This window comes from Canis lupus, chromosome 25, assembly GCF_003254725.2.
Source record: "Canis lupus dingo isolate Sandy chromosome 25, ASM325472v2, whole genome shotgun sequence".
Taxonomy (NCBI): domain Eukaryota; kingdom Metazoa; phylum Chordata; class Mammalia; order Carnivora; family Canidae; genus Canis; species Canis lupus.
This window is the reverse complement of record NC_064267.1, coordinates 5,366,119-5,385,000: the sequence shown is the minus strand read 5'-3', so window position 1 is coordinate 5,385,000 and position 18,882 is coordinate 5,366,119. Positions and strand designations below refer to the sequence as shown.

Here is an 18,882-nt window from a genome sequence, read left to right as displayed (position 1 = left end):
GAGAGAGAGAGAGGCAGAAACACAGGCAGAGGGAGAAGCAGGCTCCATGGAGGGAGCCCAATGTGGGACTTGTTCCCGGGTCTCCAGGATCACACCTTGGGCTGAAAGTGGCACTAAACCGCTGGGCCACTGAGGCTGCCCTACAGTTATATTTGAAAAGAAGGAAGAGAATAAAGAAAGAAGACTTATTTTTGAATTATTTGCAATAGTACACCAAAAAATAGAGAGGCATGGGCAATAACACATATATACACATACATTATGCAGTAAATTCTAAAGGCTCTTACAGTTTTAATTACAGATTGGGTATTTGACAAGGAGTTTCTGTCTTTGTAATTCATTCACAAATATTTTGTTATTCTGTTGAGGCACCAAAGGAATTCCATACATATTTAATGTATTGATGATCAGTACTAAGGTGTGGAATAACTTATAAGGATGAGGGAGGGAAACTGGAACCTACCATTAGGGGAGATTTTAAGAAGTAGAGATGAGAAAGGGCTTGTTAAATATGGCTTCTTAGGTCTTGAAGTCTCCAGATGGAGAGCACTGTACCGTCTGCTTTAGGTTGCAGACTTTAGTGATTTGTTTATTTGGTTCTGCATAATGCCTACTCATGGAAGAGAGGGAATTGGTTTTCATTCTGTCCTTGACTTAGTGTGGAGAAATTAGATAGTTTCAGAAATTAGGCCTATGTGTTTATGGTTAAAAATTGGAATAGTCGTTCTCTGATTCATATGAATCTCTATATAGACAGTTATTAAATCATTAGAATTTCAAATTAGTTTTACTTTTATAAATAGAATTATAAGCCCTTTTGTCTTTAAGTATGACATTTGGAAAGTGGTTAAGTGATTATTGAATAATTGGTTATTTTTGCTTTTCTATAGATACAAAATATTTAACTGATTAACTTTTTCTAAAAATCTATAGCTGGCCTTTTTATTATTTAAATACTCCATAAAGTCTTAAGTGATGCTTTCTTCTATCATTATTGTTATACTGTAAGGTCTTCATGACAGTGAAGGCAAGTATCCTTAAATATTTTGTCATTACAAAATAATACATTTTTTTATGACTTTTTAAAAATAGAGCTATGACAAGTGCTTTCTCGGATCTTCAGAAACTGCTGATGCAAATAGGGTATTCTGTGGTCAACTTGGTGCCGTGTATGTATTCAGTGAAGCACTCAACCCTGCGCAGATATTTGCAATTCATCAGTTAGGACCTGGATATAAGGTAATAAAACTGTTATAATTCTGGAAAGTTTTATATGGATTTTATGTGAAATGTGATACAATATAATGTATAGGGATAATCTTTCTTCAGTGTGGTTTAAAAGTTGTCTCTATTTTTTGGAGCTCAGTTGTTCTTACAGGTTTCATTTTGTTTTAAAGGTGCTTTTTTTCTTTTTAACTATTTTCCATTCACAAACTTTGAAAATTCTTTAGAATATTTCCTAATGTTAGAGTCATGGCTTTTTTTTTTTTTTTTTTTTTTTTTTTTTAGAGTCATGGCTTTTGTTGACATTCTGAAATAATAAATTTTATGAAACCATATTGCTTAATGTGGTATTTGAAATCTCAGATTTTGAAATACATAATGAACAAATGAAATGACCATTATTGTTCAAATTAGAAGTAGTTTGGAAAGAATAAAGGTTTAAAAGGAAAATAGTATAAAATTACATGTGGCTGAAATTACTCAGTTTTAGTTTTTACTTTTGCTTGTCCTTTACAATAGATAAGGAAGTTAGTACAATACTGACCATATGAATTTTGCAAAATCAAGTATTTAATATGATTTATCATATTCTTCCTGTTTTTTAACATTTAAAATGAAGACTTATTTAGGCAAAATACTGTATTCACATATATGAAAGAGTTTTTAATATGCAGTATACCTGGCTAGGGAAATATATGAGTATTATTTAAATCACATAAGGAGCTGTGATATCCCAAACTCTTTGGAGCTGAGAGAATTATGCATTGTAAGTCAAAGTATTTTTAATTTTGAAGAAGTTCATATCTTCCATCGAACAGCTATTTTTTAAAAAAAACTTAGTGTTTAAATAATCAGTGCGAAGATTATATTATGAAAAAGGTGTACTAAAATATTTCTGTCCTTAGCGATTTTAAGTCACAATGATATTAAATGACAATAATGCTGTCATTTTTATGTCAAGGTGAAAATACTTGCTACCATCTTTTGTCCCTAACACTTTATTTTACCATTGCTAGAAATGAATTTGTGCTTATACAGCATTTTTTCTTTCATGAGTCCTTTTGTTGGGTTTGGGTTCTAGTTCTGCCATGTGTTGGCTTTGTGTGGGAATATTTCTGTAATTAGATTTTTGGATTCTGCCTCCTTTTATATTTCCTCAGTTTGGCCTAAAATATTTGAAGTGGCTTTCTTCAAGCACTGCCAGAATGTTATTAAGTGAATCAAAATCAGTGATCCACAATTAAGATAGAAAATTAAAAAAACCCCACAGATATGCAAAGTGTAAATCCAATATGATTGCTATAGTGAAATTTTAGAATTGATGGCAGCTTTCTGGCAAGAAAAAGGAAAAGGACTAAATATAAACAGGTTCTGTAATTCTCCTATTTGGAAAGGAGCAAACATTGTCTTGAGTCACTTTGCAAACTTAGTGACTTGTCATATAGCTCTTTCTCATCCATAATCTTTCATAACAAAAGTGAAAATGAGTAGTAACCCTGTGTCACCATGTTCTATACGCAGATACTCATGTGATACAGAATGTATTCCTATCATAGACAATAGAATACCTCTATCAAAGTTGGAACTTTTAAAAGAAAATACCTCTAAATTTTAGGCATTTCACGAAAAAAATATTTTATTAAGTTTTGAAAGTTCCCAGCCTGTGAGTATAGCCATTGAGCCCCTGGTTTTTTTGTTTTTTTTTTTTTAAGGCTGATTTATTTATTTTAGCGGAGGGGAGAGACAGAAAGAGAGCAAGAGAGGAAGAGAAAGTATGGGAGAGGGGCAAAGGGAGACAGAGTCCTAAGCTGAGTCCTTGCTTAGTGTGGAGTCTGTGGGGCTTATGAGCCTGAGATCACAACCTGAACCAAAACCAAGAGTTGTATGCTCAGCCAACTGTGCCACCCAGGTGCCTCCTGAGCCCTTTGTTGTTAATGAAAATAGACTGTAAATCTGTGAGTGTATATGTATTTTCTCAGTTTGTAAGTATTAATAGTAGAAATGCTATTAGGAAATGCATCTGTAAAATTTTTTTGACATTGAAGTTGTTTTCTAGAAATTCAGAGAATGAAGAGAAAGAAGAAAGGATGCAAATAAAGATCAGATTGTGTTATGACAAGGAAAAAAGCTGAAGTGGTTCACATATAATAGTCTCAATTTTCTTGGTTAAAGTAGGAAGTAAAGTCACTTTCTTATGAGTTGAAGGGGTAGCGAGTTACAGTGGAATTTTTATAATGTTTTGGATGTAATAGTTGCCATTTAGCTTAAATTACAAATCTAGAATTGTTAAATATTATATAATATATTTATATTCATAGATGCATTTTAAAAAATATTTTATTTATTCATGAGAGACACAGAGAGAGGAGAGAGAGACAGAGAGACAGAGACAGAGGACAGAGACACAGGCAGAGAGAGAAGCAGGCTCCATGCAGGGAGCCTGACATGAGACTTAATCCCGGGTCTCCAGGATCAGGCCCTGGGCTGAAGGTGGCGCTAAACCGCTGAGCCACCCGGCTGCCTTTGTTGATGCATGTTATATGGAACTTCAATAAGTAGAGTGGTCAGATGGTATTCTCTGTGATTCTGGGCTTAATGTAGATGGCATGTCAACATCTGGGCCCTGAAATAAATTAATTCCCCCCAAAATAATGTCCTCAAACTATATATACTATGCAGCCTATTCTGTGTAATTGTGATTTGTTGAAATAGAATTAGAATTAGAATATTAGGTATTTTTCTATGAAATGTCTGGTTTTGAGCAATATGGCTTGTCAGTGAATATTTTGTATTTAGCTATTTTAGGTAAACTGTAAATAAAGGAGTATATTACTAATCAATTAAATAAATCATTAGATTTGGAAGTAATTGGTAAAACACGGAATTTCTCACTGTAACTTTGTCTAGTACAGAAAAATTTACTATGAGGTTAGTGTATTGGAGAGCTGCATTTGATGGGGTAATTCAGTCTCTACAAGATTATAAAAAGTCTTATATATAGTTATATATAGTGGTTTTTTGACATAAGCTTGCAAAACAGATTTTAAAGTTTTGATATTTTTTAATTGTTATTGGACATTTCCTAACCCTTTGTGGCAAGCAATTCATCTCCATTGCTAAATATTTCAATATTAAGCTTTGTGTTTTGTCTTCCATTCAAGAAAACGATAACATAATGATTCTGTATCAGTATTATAATATGATAAAGGCCTAACTGATACAGAGAAAATGTATAGAACAGTCTCCAAAATTAAAAATCACTTTGGAGGGTTTCTGATACTTGCTTGGATAGGCAAGCTCCTAAGAGAGTGATATTCCCACAGTAACCACTTAAAACTCTGCACATAATACAGAAAACAGGTATGTGAGGGCTTTAAGACTGAATAATTGCAGTCAGGTTTTAGAGAGGTACCAAAACATGAAACAAGTGGTCAGCATGGATTGAGTTCCCCATTTTTCACTCTGGCCATAAAAATTAAGATAAAAAACACTTGGCCAATCAACACCATGGAGATTAATGGGCAGCCGTGGATAAGAGACAGCAAGGAAAGAATCTGAATCTGTATTTTAAAAATACTCAGCTTGAATCTCTGGCCAACCCCTGAAACCATGATCATGGAAAACTGATAATAGATTGTAAATACGGGTTCAAGAACTGAACTGAGATCCAAGACACCACACATGACAGTCTGTAGTTGTATCTAAACAGGAAAATGAGTCCATGAAACAAAAACATAAATACTTTTCAGAAAAATATGGTCTCTACAGAATAATTTTCACCATGTCCAGCATATAATCCAAAATTGCTCATCCTTTGAAAAGCCAGGAAAATGTGACTTATTCTCAAGGAAAGGGAAAATCAGCACACAGCAACTTCAGGATAAACCAGAATCATTGAATTATCACATGAGGACTTCTTGGGAGCTATTATAACTAGTGAGGTTAAAAATATTGTTTGTAATGAGCTGAAGGTTAGGAATTATCAGCCACAAAAATTTTTTTTTAAATGGAAATTTTAGAACTGGTGACTGTATCTGCTTTGAAAAAATCCACTGTATGTGTTTATTATTAGCAAAATTGATAGGATAGAGAAATAAATAAACTTGGATATAGACTGACAGAACCATTAGAAAAGAGAGAAAAGATTAGAAGGGAAAGAAGAAAATGATAGAGATGTATGGGGTGGTTTTGAAATCTAATATGCAACATATAAGAGAAAAGGCTAGAACAAATAGATGAAGAAATAATGGTAGAAAACTTCCCAAATTTCATTTAAAAACAAACAAACAAACAAACAAACAAACAAACAAACTCACATTTACAGATTGAAGGAACTAGTAAACTCAGAGGAAAATAAAGTCAGGGAAACCATAAAATCCATACCTTTCTTGGGGAGAACGAGGATGTACATTATTATGGGAGGGGACAGACAATAAAAAAGTAGATAGTGTGCTAGATGGTGGTAGTGCTATGGGAAAAATAAAGCATATAAAAAGAGGGAAAATAGTGGGCTACAGTTAGAGTGATAGCAGAGATTGCACTAAGACTTCAAGTAGGTGAAGTTGATGCCAGCCTGGTGGGTTTTGGGGGATGAGCTTTCAGGACACATGAGAGAGCAAGTATAAAGGCCACTTAGTAGGATCTTACTTGAAAGATTAATGAATAGTCATTGTGTTTCTGTGAGTAGGATAGAGGGAGTTTAGACAAAGCTGATGATAGCAGTAGAAAGTAATGGAATTTGGTTGGATTTTTGATAGGCATATCTAAAATAATACTCTTAAGAGGTCAGCTTTTGGGTATATTTTGGAGGTAAAGCCAGTAGGATTTTTTGTCCCTATGGATGTGGACTAAAAGTGCAAGAGAAGATTCAAAGGTGATCCAGTGAACAACTGTATTGATGGGCTTTTTATTTAGAAATAGAAAAGATTTGGAAAGAACTGAATTTTGGGGAGGAAGGTTAAGTGTTTGCTTTTGGACATTTGATGTTTGAGATGCTGATTAGACATCTAAATGGAGAAGTGATAAAACCATGGAGTCTAGGGGAGAAGTCTGGGCTGGAGATGGAAATTTAGCATTGGTAGAGTATAGACAGGATTTAAAGCTGTGAGACTGGTTTTAGATAACAATGAAGTGAGTTCAGAGGTGAAAGATGACTGAGTAATGAGTCCTTGGAAAAGCCAATATTTGCAGGTTGTGGAGATGAAAAGGACCCAGCAAGGGAAAATTAGAAAGAGAGCAAGGGGTAAGAGGAGAGTATGGTATCCTGTACATTTTTAAAGGAAGAGGAGGTGATTAAATGTCAAATGCTGCTAAGAGGTTGAGTAGATTCAGGACTAAGAAATGGCTAATGGACTTAACAGCATGGAGATCATGGGTAATCGTGATTATCACACTTTACAATTAGTTAAAATGGGGAAAAAATCTTTCATTTAATGAAAATAGTATTTTTTCAGAATCGAAAGAGAAACATTAATTTATGTTTGAAAGTGTAGTTGTTTAGTTTTGCTTGTATCATTCTAGTACATTGCATACATTGCATTTATCTCTGCCTTTGTAATATTTCATAATTCCCTTTCCATCATTTTGTCCTTTTGAAGAACTGTTTATATGTAATTGTTTTTTTTTTCTGGTTTCCTGATTATTTGCTTTTACTGTTACGCATTTATTTATGTTTCAGTATGTTTATAAATAAAAATTTTAAGGAAGAAAAACCTCTGAGTAGTATGTATTTATGTGCACATGAATATAGTTATGTGAACTTTCTCTGCAAAATAGTGAAGCTTTATTTTTAAACTGTCACACTTAAAAAAAAAATTATTAGAGAGAGAGTGAGCAAGCACAACCATTAGCAGGACGAGGGACAGAGGGAGAAGCAGACTCCTCACTGAGCAGGGGACCTTATATAAGGCTTGATCCCAGGACTCCGGGATCGTAACCTGAGTTGAAGGCAGATGCTTAAATGACTGAGCTACCCAGGTGCCCCTAAATTGTTATACTTTGAGTGATTTTTCATTTAAGTCCGTATCATGTCATCATTTGGATGACATGAACATACTCCAAGTATGCTACTATTTTTCTAGTTAGTTGCAGTTCTTTTGCACTTGCTTTTAAAGGGTCAGTTTTTAAGTGACACAAGAAAACAGTTCTTCTTACTTTAGAGCTGTTATATTTTTGATAATTAATGGTTTTGTGACACCTATTAATTCATATGGCTTCAGGTTGTTTTTCTTTTTGCAAAAATTAAATCCATCCCTTGAGGATGATGGTTTGTCTTCAAAAACATAATTTAAAATGCTATAGAGTTCGATTGATAGTGAAAGTGGAGAGCTGATCCCAGAGAGCCTCAAGTAGCTCTCATGTCAACATTCTCATGCTTACCAGGAACCACAGCTGCAGTTGCTGGTCTCATTCACCATCATTGCAACCTTTAGCAGTGAAGCCAAGACCTAGCCTCGCCGCGAGCAGCAGCCAGGGTGGCCTCATATTGGCAGTGCCTGAAGGTCAAGTTCATCACAAGGAATATTTTGGGAATGGTAAAATGGTTCAGTGTAAGAAACAGATATGGTTTAATCAAAAGAAATGACACTAAGGAATATGTATTTGTACGTCAAGCTACCATAAAGAATAACCCCAGGAAGTACCTTTGCAGTGTAGAAGATGGAGAGGCTATTGAGTTTGTTATCAGTCAAAGGACAGAAAGGGTGCAGAGGCATCAAATGTTGAGATTTCCAGTGCAAGCAGCACATGTGCAGCAGCAGATTGTGTAACCTGTTAAATTATTGATACTATCCACATGGCAAGAGTCCTCTATGAAATTACCAGTAGAATTTCCAGAATAGTGAAAATGGGGAAAAGAGTGCAGGATCGGCAAGAGCTCCTGAAGGGCAGGCCCTAACACAGGCCGCAGTGCCCACTTTACTACATGTGGAGACCCTATGGATATTGACTGCAGTATTCTCACCTTCCTGTGCGGGGAGAAGTGATGGAAGGTGCTGATAGCCAGGGTGCAGGAGAGCAAGTAGACCAGTGAGACAGAATATGCTTTTGGGTTATAAATGACCATTTCACAGGGACCCTCCTTGCCAAGGACATCCTAAACAGGATGGCAGTGAAAGAAGTAAGGAAAATCAAGGAGATGAGACCCAAAGTCAGGAGCCACCTCAACAGCTGTACTGCTGCAACTTCAATTGCTACAGCATAGAAGGCCAGAAAACCGTAAGAAACAAGAAGGCAAAGAGACATAGCTGCTGGTCCACCAGTGGAGAATTAGTCTTCTTCTAAGGCTGTGCAGGGTGGGGCTGAGTAAATTCAGGATTACTATTTCTGCCATCATCTCACCATTGGTTTTGTCATCCAATATGAGGAAGTGAATATGAACTTTCTGTAATAAATAACAGAAGGTTGGAGTTGAAGACTTCAAGTACTTGCTTCTTGTCCATTGACCAGATAATTAAAACTTTCTGCATTTTTCTCTGCAGATTGGAGTTTCTATTATCTTTACCTAAGACGTCTCTTTTTTTGAAAATGGCAAACAGATTTTTTTAAGCCTGGTTTTCCTCAATACACTCGTAAAGTTTTTTAAATTGTCCCATATCTGGAAAAGTTGAGATTTTTAAGAACCTTGTTTTTAATTTGTATTAATGTTTACAGTTTAATTTTTCTCAAAGAAGTCAACGAACTGCAAGCACCTGTTAAAGGTCTTAAAAATGCTGTAGATTGTGAATATCTTGTTTGAAAAATCCTATACATAAAGGAATGTTTTGAGTAATAGACATCTATTATTTGTAAGCATTTCTAAGGTGATTCTTTTGGAAAACATATCACTTATGATCATATTTGTTTAGCTTTATTTGCTTTAAAATATCAGGTGTGGGGTGCTTGGGTGGCTCAGTTACTTAAGCATCTGCCTTTGGCTCAGGTCATGATCCAGAGTCCTGGCATCAAGCCCTGTACTCAGCTCCCTGCTCAGCAGAGAGTCTGCTTATTCCTTTCCCTCCACTCCTCTGCTACCCCCTACCCGCTTGTACTCTCTCTCTGTTTCTCTTGTGTTCTCTCTCTCTCTCTCAAATAAATAAAGAGTTTAAAAAATATCAGGTGTATGGGGGTTCCTGAGTGGCTGGCTCAGTGGGAAGTCTGTTTGTCCCTTTTCTCCCTCCTCTTGCTTGTGTTCTCTCTCTCTCTCTCCCCCCTCCCCCTCTCCCTCTCCTTCTCCCTCTCCCTCTCCCTCTCACTGTCTCTTTCAAATCAATAAAGTTTAAAAAAATATCAGGTGTATTACTTTAAAGCTATGCTATATTTAAAGTATTAGAATTTCGATGAGTGGTAAGACAAGTATTCTACATTTCCAGTGTTCTTGTCTGCCTCTTGCCCTGGCCCATATAATGTCTTCAGAATTATTTTATTATCCACTTCAGGTAATTTTTAGTCACTGGTCTTAAAATAAAATCGGTAATTCCTACAAGGTTTTTATCCAGTTAATGAACATTTTTATATACTAGCAAGTTTCTACTTTGACTCAGTCTAATAATGCTTCCTAATAATAGTCATGAGGGGAAATGTATAACCTAATGCCATTTCATTATTCAAAGATCTTTAATTATTGTTTTTAAAATTTCATTATAAACTCATGAATTTAAATGTATTTGAAGTGTTTAATTGTAGCAGTTATTATCCTTTTTGATATTAAAATTGTCCCAACTTTGAGTGACGAATGTCTATTCTAGATGGTTCCTTAGTCCTTTGATCGAACCCTGTAGTCTTTGATAGATTACTTGCTATTTCAGATGACTCATCCTGAACATTTTGTTGTTTCAGTTTGGAATCAGCCATTATTTTAAAAATCCTTAGTTTCTATTAGTGTGAAATTGAGGACTTGCTGTGTTTTAACTTGACCTTCGCTAGGTTAAATCTGGATCTGCTTTCTTCTATATCTAGAATATAGTGTATTTTTCTCATACTGTTTCGTATTGTTTCTTTGCTTTGGTTTTTTCAGAGACCAGATCATATATGTTAAATTGACTTTATCTTTAATATTTGTCCCTTTGTGTGTGTATGTATTAAAATTATTTTTGGGATTTCTTTTTGTTTGAAGGATTCCGTTATATCTTGTAGGTTGGGTCAGATAGCAGTAAATTATCTCCATTTTTTTTAATGTATATCAGTTTGTTGGATATAAATTCTTGGTTGAAAGTTTCTTCTTTTGCACTTTGAATGTTTTATTTCATTATGTTCTGGCTTCTTTTTTCAGATGAGAAGTCAACTCTTGTTCTTATTGGTATTCTTTTTTAGGTGAAGAGTTATTTTTCTCATGCTACTTTTAAGATTGTCTCCTTGTCTTTGGCTATCAGCATTTTTACTATGATTTTTCTGCTTGTAGGTTTCTTTGCTTTTATTTTTCTTTGAGATCATGGGCTTCCTGAATGTGCATATTAGTGCTTTCTAAAATTTGGGGAAGTTTTCAGTTCCTCAAGTTTTTGGGTATTTTTCTCTTTTCTCTGCCTCTGCTATTCCCATTTTGCATGTTGGTATACCTAGTTGTTTCCGACATTTCTCTGAGGCTCTAATAATTTTTCCTTACTCTTTTTTCTTTCTGGTTTTTGGATTACATAATCCCTATTAATTTATTTTTATATTTGCTAATTCTGTCCTTTACTTGTTCAGATCTTTTGTTGAGTACCTGTAGAAAATTTCTCAATTCAATTACACTTTTTAACTCCAGAATTTCCATTTGGATTGTTTTTATAGTATTTCTCTTGTTATTGGTATTCTCTATGTAATAATTTTTTTAAAAGATTTGTTTACTTATTTTAGTGAGAGAGAGAGTGCAAGGGCACAGGAAGAGGGATAGAGAAACTTAGGTAGACTTTGTGCTAAACAGGGAGCCCCACATAGGTCTCCATCTCATGACTCTAAGACCCTGAGCAGAGTGGAGCCAAAACCCCAGGAGTCAGGCACATAATTGACCGCGCCCCGCAGACCCCCCTTATTCTCTATTTAATATGACATTGTCATCATACCTGCATTTACTTGTCTGTGGTTTCCTTTTAGTTCTTTGTATTTTTAATGGCTAATTTGGAGTCTTTTTCTGTTAAATCTGACAACTGTTTGCTCTCACTAGCAGTTTCTGTTGCCTGCTTTTTTCCATATGTATGGGTTGTATTTTCCTGTCTAGCTCCATTTCTTTCATTGTCTGGTTGGGAAATGTCCCTACTCTCTTTTTTTCTCTTAAAAACTTACAACAACTTTATTGAAATGCAATTTACATATCATACAATTCACTCCTTTTAAGTGTACAAGTTAATTATTTTAAGTAACTTACAGAGTTGTGCAGATATCACCACAATCCAAGTTTAGAACATTTCTATCACTCCACATGCCTATTGGCAGTCACTGCTCATTTTCATCCCCATCCCCATCTTACTCATACCATTTTATATAAAAATTCTGCTTCTGAAAATCCCTCAAGGAATAATTTAGTGACTATTGATATTTATGTGTAAGCGTGCTTATCATATCTTAATATATAATTTTGAAGTGTTGGAAGTAACCTAAATACCAAAAGTGGAATAAATATAAGAAAATTATCATATTTTAATAATGGATTCTTTATAGTCACTTAAATTGCATCATAATTTTTTAAAAAACTAAAAATGGTATATTTAATTAATTATGATATGAGGGTGTCTTGCTCCTAACAACCAAAGTAGGAAATGTGATATTTGCATTGTGGACCGAAAAACTTAATTCCAGTTTTTACTTTTTCCTCAAATAAGAATAGGTTTTATTAGACTTATTACATTATATTTCACAAAACTGTTTTATAGCTTTCCAGAGAATATATTAAACATTATTTATTTCATTGTAAGCAATATGAATAAAATGAAAGTAAAGACAATAGAATGTACATACATTTCAGAATTGTTAAAATGCCAACATGGAAAAGCTAATTATAGTATTTAACAATACATCATTTTTAGGATGCAGAGTTCTTAAGCATGACAGACATATGAAAAAAAAGATAAGAATTAATGAACTGTTTTTGACATGTTTTAAAAGAATAGTAACCATGAGCCAGAGTGATATCTTCAGTGTTTTCTAGTACTTTTCACTTAAATTCATTGAAGATTATAAGAATGAATTATATTATAATTATTGGTATAAGACTTTTCAGCCCAAAAAAGACTTTTTTTTCCTAAGTTAAATGTGTGGTAAAGAACATTGGTGATTTCATATTCATGCTTAATGGATGATGTATTTCTCAAAGCAACCAACTTTTTTATATATGTAACAAGGAAAGGGCTCAAAAAAGAAAAAAGAAGCAAAAGAGAGCCAAAACAAAAAACAAACAAACAGATATTTAAAGAAATAAAAAGTGAAGAGTGGTAGGTTTGGCAATAGAAAGCAAAAGTTTTAAGATTGAAATGAATACAAAAAGAAGACCAAAATCAAGGAAGAAATAAGGTAGTATATTTTTAATCTTAAAGTGCAAGTAATTAAATATGAAGTGGGTGTATACTGTCAAAAAAAGATTGGAAAATAAAAATGCCAAAATATTAAAAAGCGGAATGGATAATTTTATTCTAAATTCTGAATTTCCCCTGAATAAGGAAAAGTCAATAAAAAGTAGCTTTAAAATGACTAGAGGAAAACCTGAAATGATTCTGTTTGGGTGAATTTCCTCAAACAAATTTAAAATTCAGAGAATATTTGTTAAGGCATTTCTATGCATGGAACACTATCACAGGCATTATGGAGCATGCAAAGCTATAAATTACCTTTAAGGAACTTATAACCAAGTAAGGAGAAAAACATACAAAAAGCTAAAAAGTGAAGTTGATTGAATTTATATCATGTTATCTGAGAACAGTAAGTCCACTGGGATCATGGAAAAGGATTCTGATTGTAGGAACTGAGAAGTGTTTCATAGAGAAAAGGTAGCTTTAAAAACCAGTTTAGCTAGGCTCATGAAGCTTCTAAGATTACTTTGAAACTCATAAGGAATAAGTGAGTTGTTTATTTTGGTAGGAAAAATACGTGTTTTCCCTTCGTGTTTTCATTTTCTTTGGGTAGATACTCAGTAGTGGAATTATTGGATCATGGGATATTTCTATCTTTAATTTTTTGAGGACCCTCCATACTGTTTTCTACAGTGGCTGAATATAAACTCAAAATGGAATAAAGACCTAAATGTGAGACCTGAAATCCATAAAAATACTTGAAGAGAACACCTGCAATATTTTCTCAGACTGGCCTTAGCAACATTTTTCTAGATATCTCCTAAGGCAAGGGAAATGAAAGCAAAAATAAACTATTAGGACTACATCAAAATGGAAAGTTTTTGCACAGTGAAGGAAATCACCAACAAAATGAAAAGGCACTCTATTGAATGAGAGAAGAATTTCACAAATGACATATCTGATAAGACGTTAATATCCAAAATATATAAAGAACTCATGTAACTCAACACCAAAAAGACAATCCAATTGAAAAATGAGCAGAGCACATGAATATTTTTTCAAAGAAGACGTACAGATAGCCAACAGACACATGAAAACAGACACATCACTAATCATCAGGGAAATGCAAAGAAAAACCACAATTAGATATCACTTTATACGTTTAGTCAGAATGGCTAAAATAAAAAAGACCAGAAGTAAGTGTTGTCTTAATTAATTAATTTCAGAAAACATTCAACCAGATTTCTGATTTTGTCCATTCTGGAGTAACTGGTACTGAATGTGCCATAATACTGTATAGAACTATAAAAATGGGCAAAATTACAAAACATCTGGTTTTTAACTTTTGTCAATACACATACTGCAGGTCTGATATCCTTGAGAGTAGGAATATATTTAAGATGAGGTTGGCATTTATCCTTGATATCTGGCTAGGGCTTATAAAAATATTTCCACATATTCCAGCTCTGGAGACAGCTGAGTTAAGGAGGTTGAAATCAGAATTTAGGACAGCTGAAATATCTAGAATATGTGGAACAGGGTGCAGAAACAGGAGCAAGCTGTTGGGGTAGGGACAAAAGTCTTCCTGACGGTTTCCTGTGCATTCTTTGCCAGGGGATAGAGCTGTACATTTATAGTGGGAGGCTTCATAAACTCTAGCAGAAAGCAGATGTTAGAGGTAGTAGAGGTTACGTAGTTGTTTGAGACTGGAGTGTTAGCCCAGTGAGAAAAGGTTTATGTCCACATCCTTAAGTGCTTAGTAATTATTATACAAATGAATGGCAATAGTGGTATAGAAATTTTGGAGTTTTACTCTACTAGATAGAATTACTAGATGATAATTATTTATACATGTATCCAACCAAATCATTTCTACAAAGTGTATCTTTTATGATATTATAATGATTTCTTTCGCAGTTTAATTTTTAAAATTTCTAGCCTATCAAAGTATCCATTCTGTGCAACTGCATGCATGTTAAAAATTTATTCATATTAGGAGAATGAATTACACAAAATTGATATTGGCAAATGATTGCTTAATTTGATATAAGCTGTTTCTCAATATCCTTATGTTAAATATTTCTTTTGGATATTGGTTGATATCAGTGATACATTTCTTTTATTTAATATTTGAAATATTGTAGTTACTATAGTGCTGATACTTGGTACTTGTGCTAATTTTATACATGCCATTATCATAATTTTTAAAGATTTGATTGGGTGAGGATGCCTAGGTGGCTCAAGCGGTTAAGTGTCTTACTTCAGTTCAGGTCATGATTTCAGGGTCATGGGATCAAACCTCATGGCTCAGGCTCTGTGCTCAGTGAGGAGTCTAGGTCTCTCTCTCCCTTTGCCCCTGACACAGATTATGCCCGCACTGCTCTCTCAAATAGATAAATCTTTTAAAAGATTTGATTGGGTGAACAATTATCTACTGTGTTGAAGTACTGACTTTATGTATCAGAATTTTCTGTGTTGATTCGTATGTCATTTGTTGGCATGTTTGTGACTATATTGTTTTCTTTAAGCTTGTTCATAAGGTATATCAAATATTTATTATATTCAAGGAAGTGTTCTAAGCTCTAAAGATTAAAAATGATCAAGCTTACGCACTCTTTATGAGAATAATTATAGATGTAAATGTTTATACTTAAAAGTCAGTATGTATATCAGAAAGGAAATATAATGCAAATACTACTAAAATTTTGTGATTAATTTCAGCTACAAAAGCTTTAGGAACTCTTCATCGAATAAGAAATTTTTTAAGGTTCTTGAAAAACACATTAATTTCAGAGGATGAACAGGACATGATGATAGAATGTGAGAGAGAGGGCATGATTACAGGGATAGAAGCAAGGGAGAGTAGGATGTGTCTATGGATTAGTCCACATCAGTTGTAGCTTCATAGTAGAATACAGAGTAGGCTGCGTAGTTTATGGTTGAATGTGAAGATGATAATGATAGGCTGAAACCAAGTTTTTGAAGACTTTTGAATATCAAAATAGTGAATTTTGATTTTCCAGTAATTTGGTATTATTTAAAAAAAAACTGTAGCAGGAGAATGGATTGATGCTATTTATGTATTTTCCTAGAGAAGTTTGGAAATGTAGATATTAGAGTGAATTAATTTTGATGAATTCCAGATGGATTATTCATTTTGAAGTGAAAATTCTACACAGTACAGGTAGCAATGCTCTCTTATACATCAGGAAATAGAATTCATGGAATGTTGCAATATTATTACCTATTAAAATCAGCAACTCTTGTCACATAATGATACTGAGAAGAACAATAAGTATTGCCATATGTATGTCATTCTTAGATAATTTCAATGGAAAATGGCTATATTCTTGATATTGGTGAAGTTTTTAGATATTAGTATTAGAAAATAACAAATCTCTCCTCTTGTAGCAATTAGATAAATTTAATTTAGTTGAGTTTAGCAGTGTTCTGGAACATTTTCTCATATTTACATTAAGTAATTCCAGTTTGGGTTATTAGGGTTCTACTCATTGAGGCTTTGCCTCATTAACCAACTATGTTACAGATATCTGAATGTTCACGGTCTTAAGCGCAATATACCATTACATAAAATTTATGGTAAATGTTTTATGAGTGATATTTATGAAAAAATATTGAAGATAGAGAAATATTTGTATAATACTAAGTAGAAAAGGACACAGTAATAACAGTTACCATTTTCGGTTGCTTTTTTTTAAAGGTCCATGTATTGTTCAGAGTGCTCTGCTTACTATTTTATTTGTTAGATCTATACCATAGGAGAGGTAAATAACTTGTGGATGGATACACATCTAGTCAGTGATAGAGCTGGGATTCAGACTTAAGTCTAAGTCATTTTGAACCTAATGTTGTTAACTATTTATTGCACTATATAAAACTAACAATACAGTATTTTACTTTTTTAAATTTCAAAGCTTTATTTTCAAGTTTTCCTGAGATGTAATTGACACATAACATATATTAGTTTAAAACATACAACATATGATTTGATATATGTATATATTGTATATATTGTATATATGTATATATTACCACCATAAGGTTAATTGACACATCCATCACTTCACATAGCCATAATTTTTAGTGTTGTACTGAGAACTTTTAAATCTACTCTCTTAGCAATTTCCAAATATAAAGTATTATTAACTATAATCAACATTTTGTATATTGCATTTTCAAAATTTATTCATCTTATAAATAGAAGTTTATACTCATTGACCACGTTCACCCATTTTATCTACCCCCACCCTCCACCTCTGACCATAATTTCTGTGTTTGAGGTTCAACATATATGTAAGGTCATATAGTATTTTTCTCTGAGTTACTTCACCTAACATAATGCCCTCAAGGTCTGTATGTTGTTGCAAGTGCATGATTTCATTCTTTTTTATGGCTGAATAACATCCCATTGTATACATATATGTGTATCACATTTTCTTTATCCATTTCTACATCTGTGGACACTTAGGTTGCTTCCATGTCTTAGCTGTTGTAAATAACGCTGCAGTGAACATAGGAGGTATATATATCTTTTCAAGTAAATCTTGATGGTTTTTGGGATAAATATCTAGAAGTGGAATTGCTATTGCTAGATCATATGGTTCTAGTTTTAAGTTTTTTTACATAATTTTTTCAAGTTTTCAAAAATTTATTTGAGAGAGAGTGTGCGTATGCATGAGTGGGGGAAGGACATAGGATAAGAGAGAGGGAAAGAATCCTAAGCAGACTCTATGCTGAGCATGGAGCCCAGTGTGGGGCTTAATTTCAGACCCTGAGACCATGACTTGAACCAAAATCAAGAGTCAGACTCACATCCCACTCAGCCATCAGGTGCCCCTGTATTTAAGTTTTTGGGAACATGTCATACTGTTTTCCATAGTTGCTGCATTTCTATTCCCATTAACAGTACAGAAAGATTATCTTTCCTCCACATATCTGACAACACTTGTTATATCTTTTTTTTTTTTTTTTTTTGGTAATAGCCATTCTAACAGGTGTGTAGTGGTAGCTCATTGTGGTTTTGATTTACATTTCCCTAATTCATGATACTGAGCATTTTTTCATGTGCCATTTGGCCATCTGTATGTCTTTTATTGAAAAATATCTATTCAGTTTCTCTGCCCATTTTTTAATCAGTTTTTTTGTTGTTGTTGTTGTTGACTTGTTGAGTTCTTTATATATTTTGGATATTAATCCCTTGCCAGGTATATGATTTGCAGGTATTTTCTATTTGATAGCTTGCTTTATCATTTTGTTGGTGGTTTGCTTTGCTGTGTGGAAATTGTTTAGTTTGATGTAGTCTTGCTGGTTTATTTTTGCTTTTGTTGCCTTTGTTTTTGTCAAATTAAAAAGAAAAAAAAAAAACCTGAATAAAAGGTAGCTCTACTAGCTAGAGCATATGTTCCACTTTCTCCAGTTGCTGTTCCCATCATTTACACATTGCTTTCCTACATATAATATCATCAACATAAGGAAGCGCCACTACTCTACTTGATTCAACTCCAGCTTGCTCTTGGGTCATCCAACTCCTTGACTCCCCTCTTCCTTATTTGGTCTGGGTCTTCCTCATTTGGCTTTTCCAGTGTAATGTCATATATACTCTTCTCCCAAACTCCCTCAATTAAATACTTTTATTTCTATAAACTAACTCATATATTTTATTCCTCTAAAGTAATTAAATCTACTTTTGATCAGTGCTTTGCAATATAAGTAAAAAATCTAGTATATTTGTCAAATTTTATTTTAAAATGATTGGATTAGAAAATAAATATTAAACATTCTGAACATGTATAATCCTACTGAAATACATACTAAAATGTTTATTTTATAACACCAAGGCAACCAATGAAGGCAAATTAGTTTTATGTTGCTAATATTGCTACCTAATAGTTAACTCATAATTTCATTCAGATATAACTTTTTAAAAATTTATTTTTTATTGTAATTGTCACCTATTTTCTAGTGCAAGAGTGACTGAAATATAATCTTTATTTTTAAATTAGAACATGTTTTAAGCCCAGCTGTTACCTCAAGATTGGACAGTGTGAATTTTTTAGTTATATAAACTCAAAAATTTTGAAAATCTGAGGTGGCAGATAAAGTTCTACATTCCATTTAATTGAGAAGAGGAAGCAAAATCTGATCCAAAGTACTGTAATTTTGTCAGCTTTTTTCTTACATA

The 18,882-nt window shown here is 33.5% G+C and overlaps 1 protein-coding gene and 1 pseudogene across 10 annotated transcripts in view; both read left to right on the top strand.

The window, feature by feature from the left end:
• Positions 1-18,882, top strand: part of NBEA (neurobeachin) — a 674,158-nt gene that overhangs the window by 100,300 nt on the left and 554,976 nt on the right. For all 10 annotated transcript variants that reach the window (XM_049101416.1, XM_049101413.1, XM_049101412.1 and 7 more), the window contains exon 8: positions 1,093-1,239. In XM_049101416.1, the coding sequence (XP_048957373.1) occupies positions 1,093-1,239 (147 nt within the window). The remainder of the gene's footprint in view (positions 1-1,092; positions 1,240-18,882) is intronic.
• Positions 6,565-8,647, top strand: LOC112670163 (Y-box-binding protein 1-like; annotated as a pseudogene).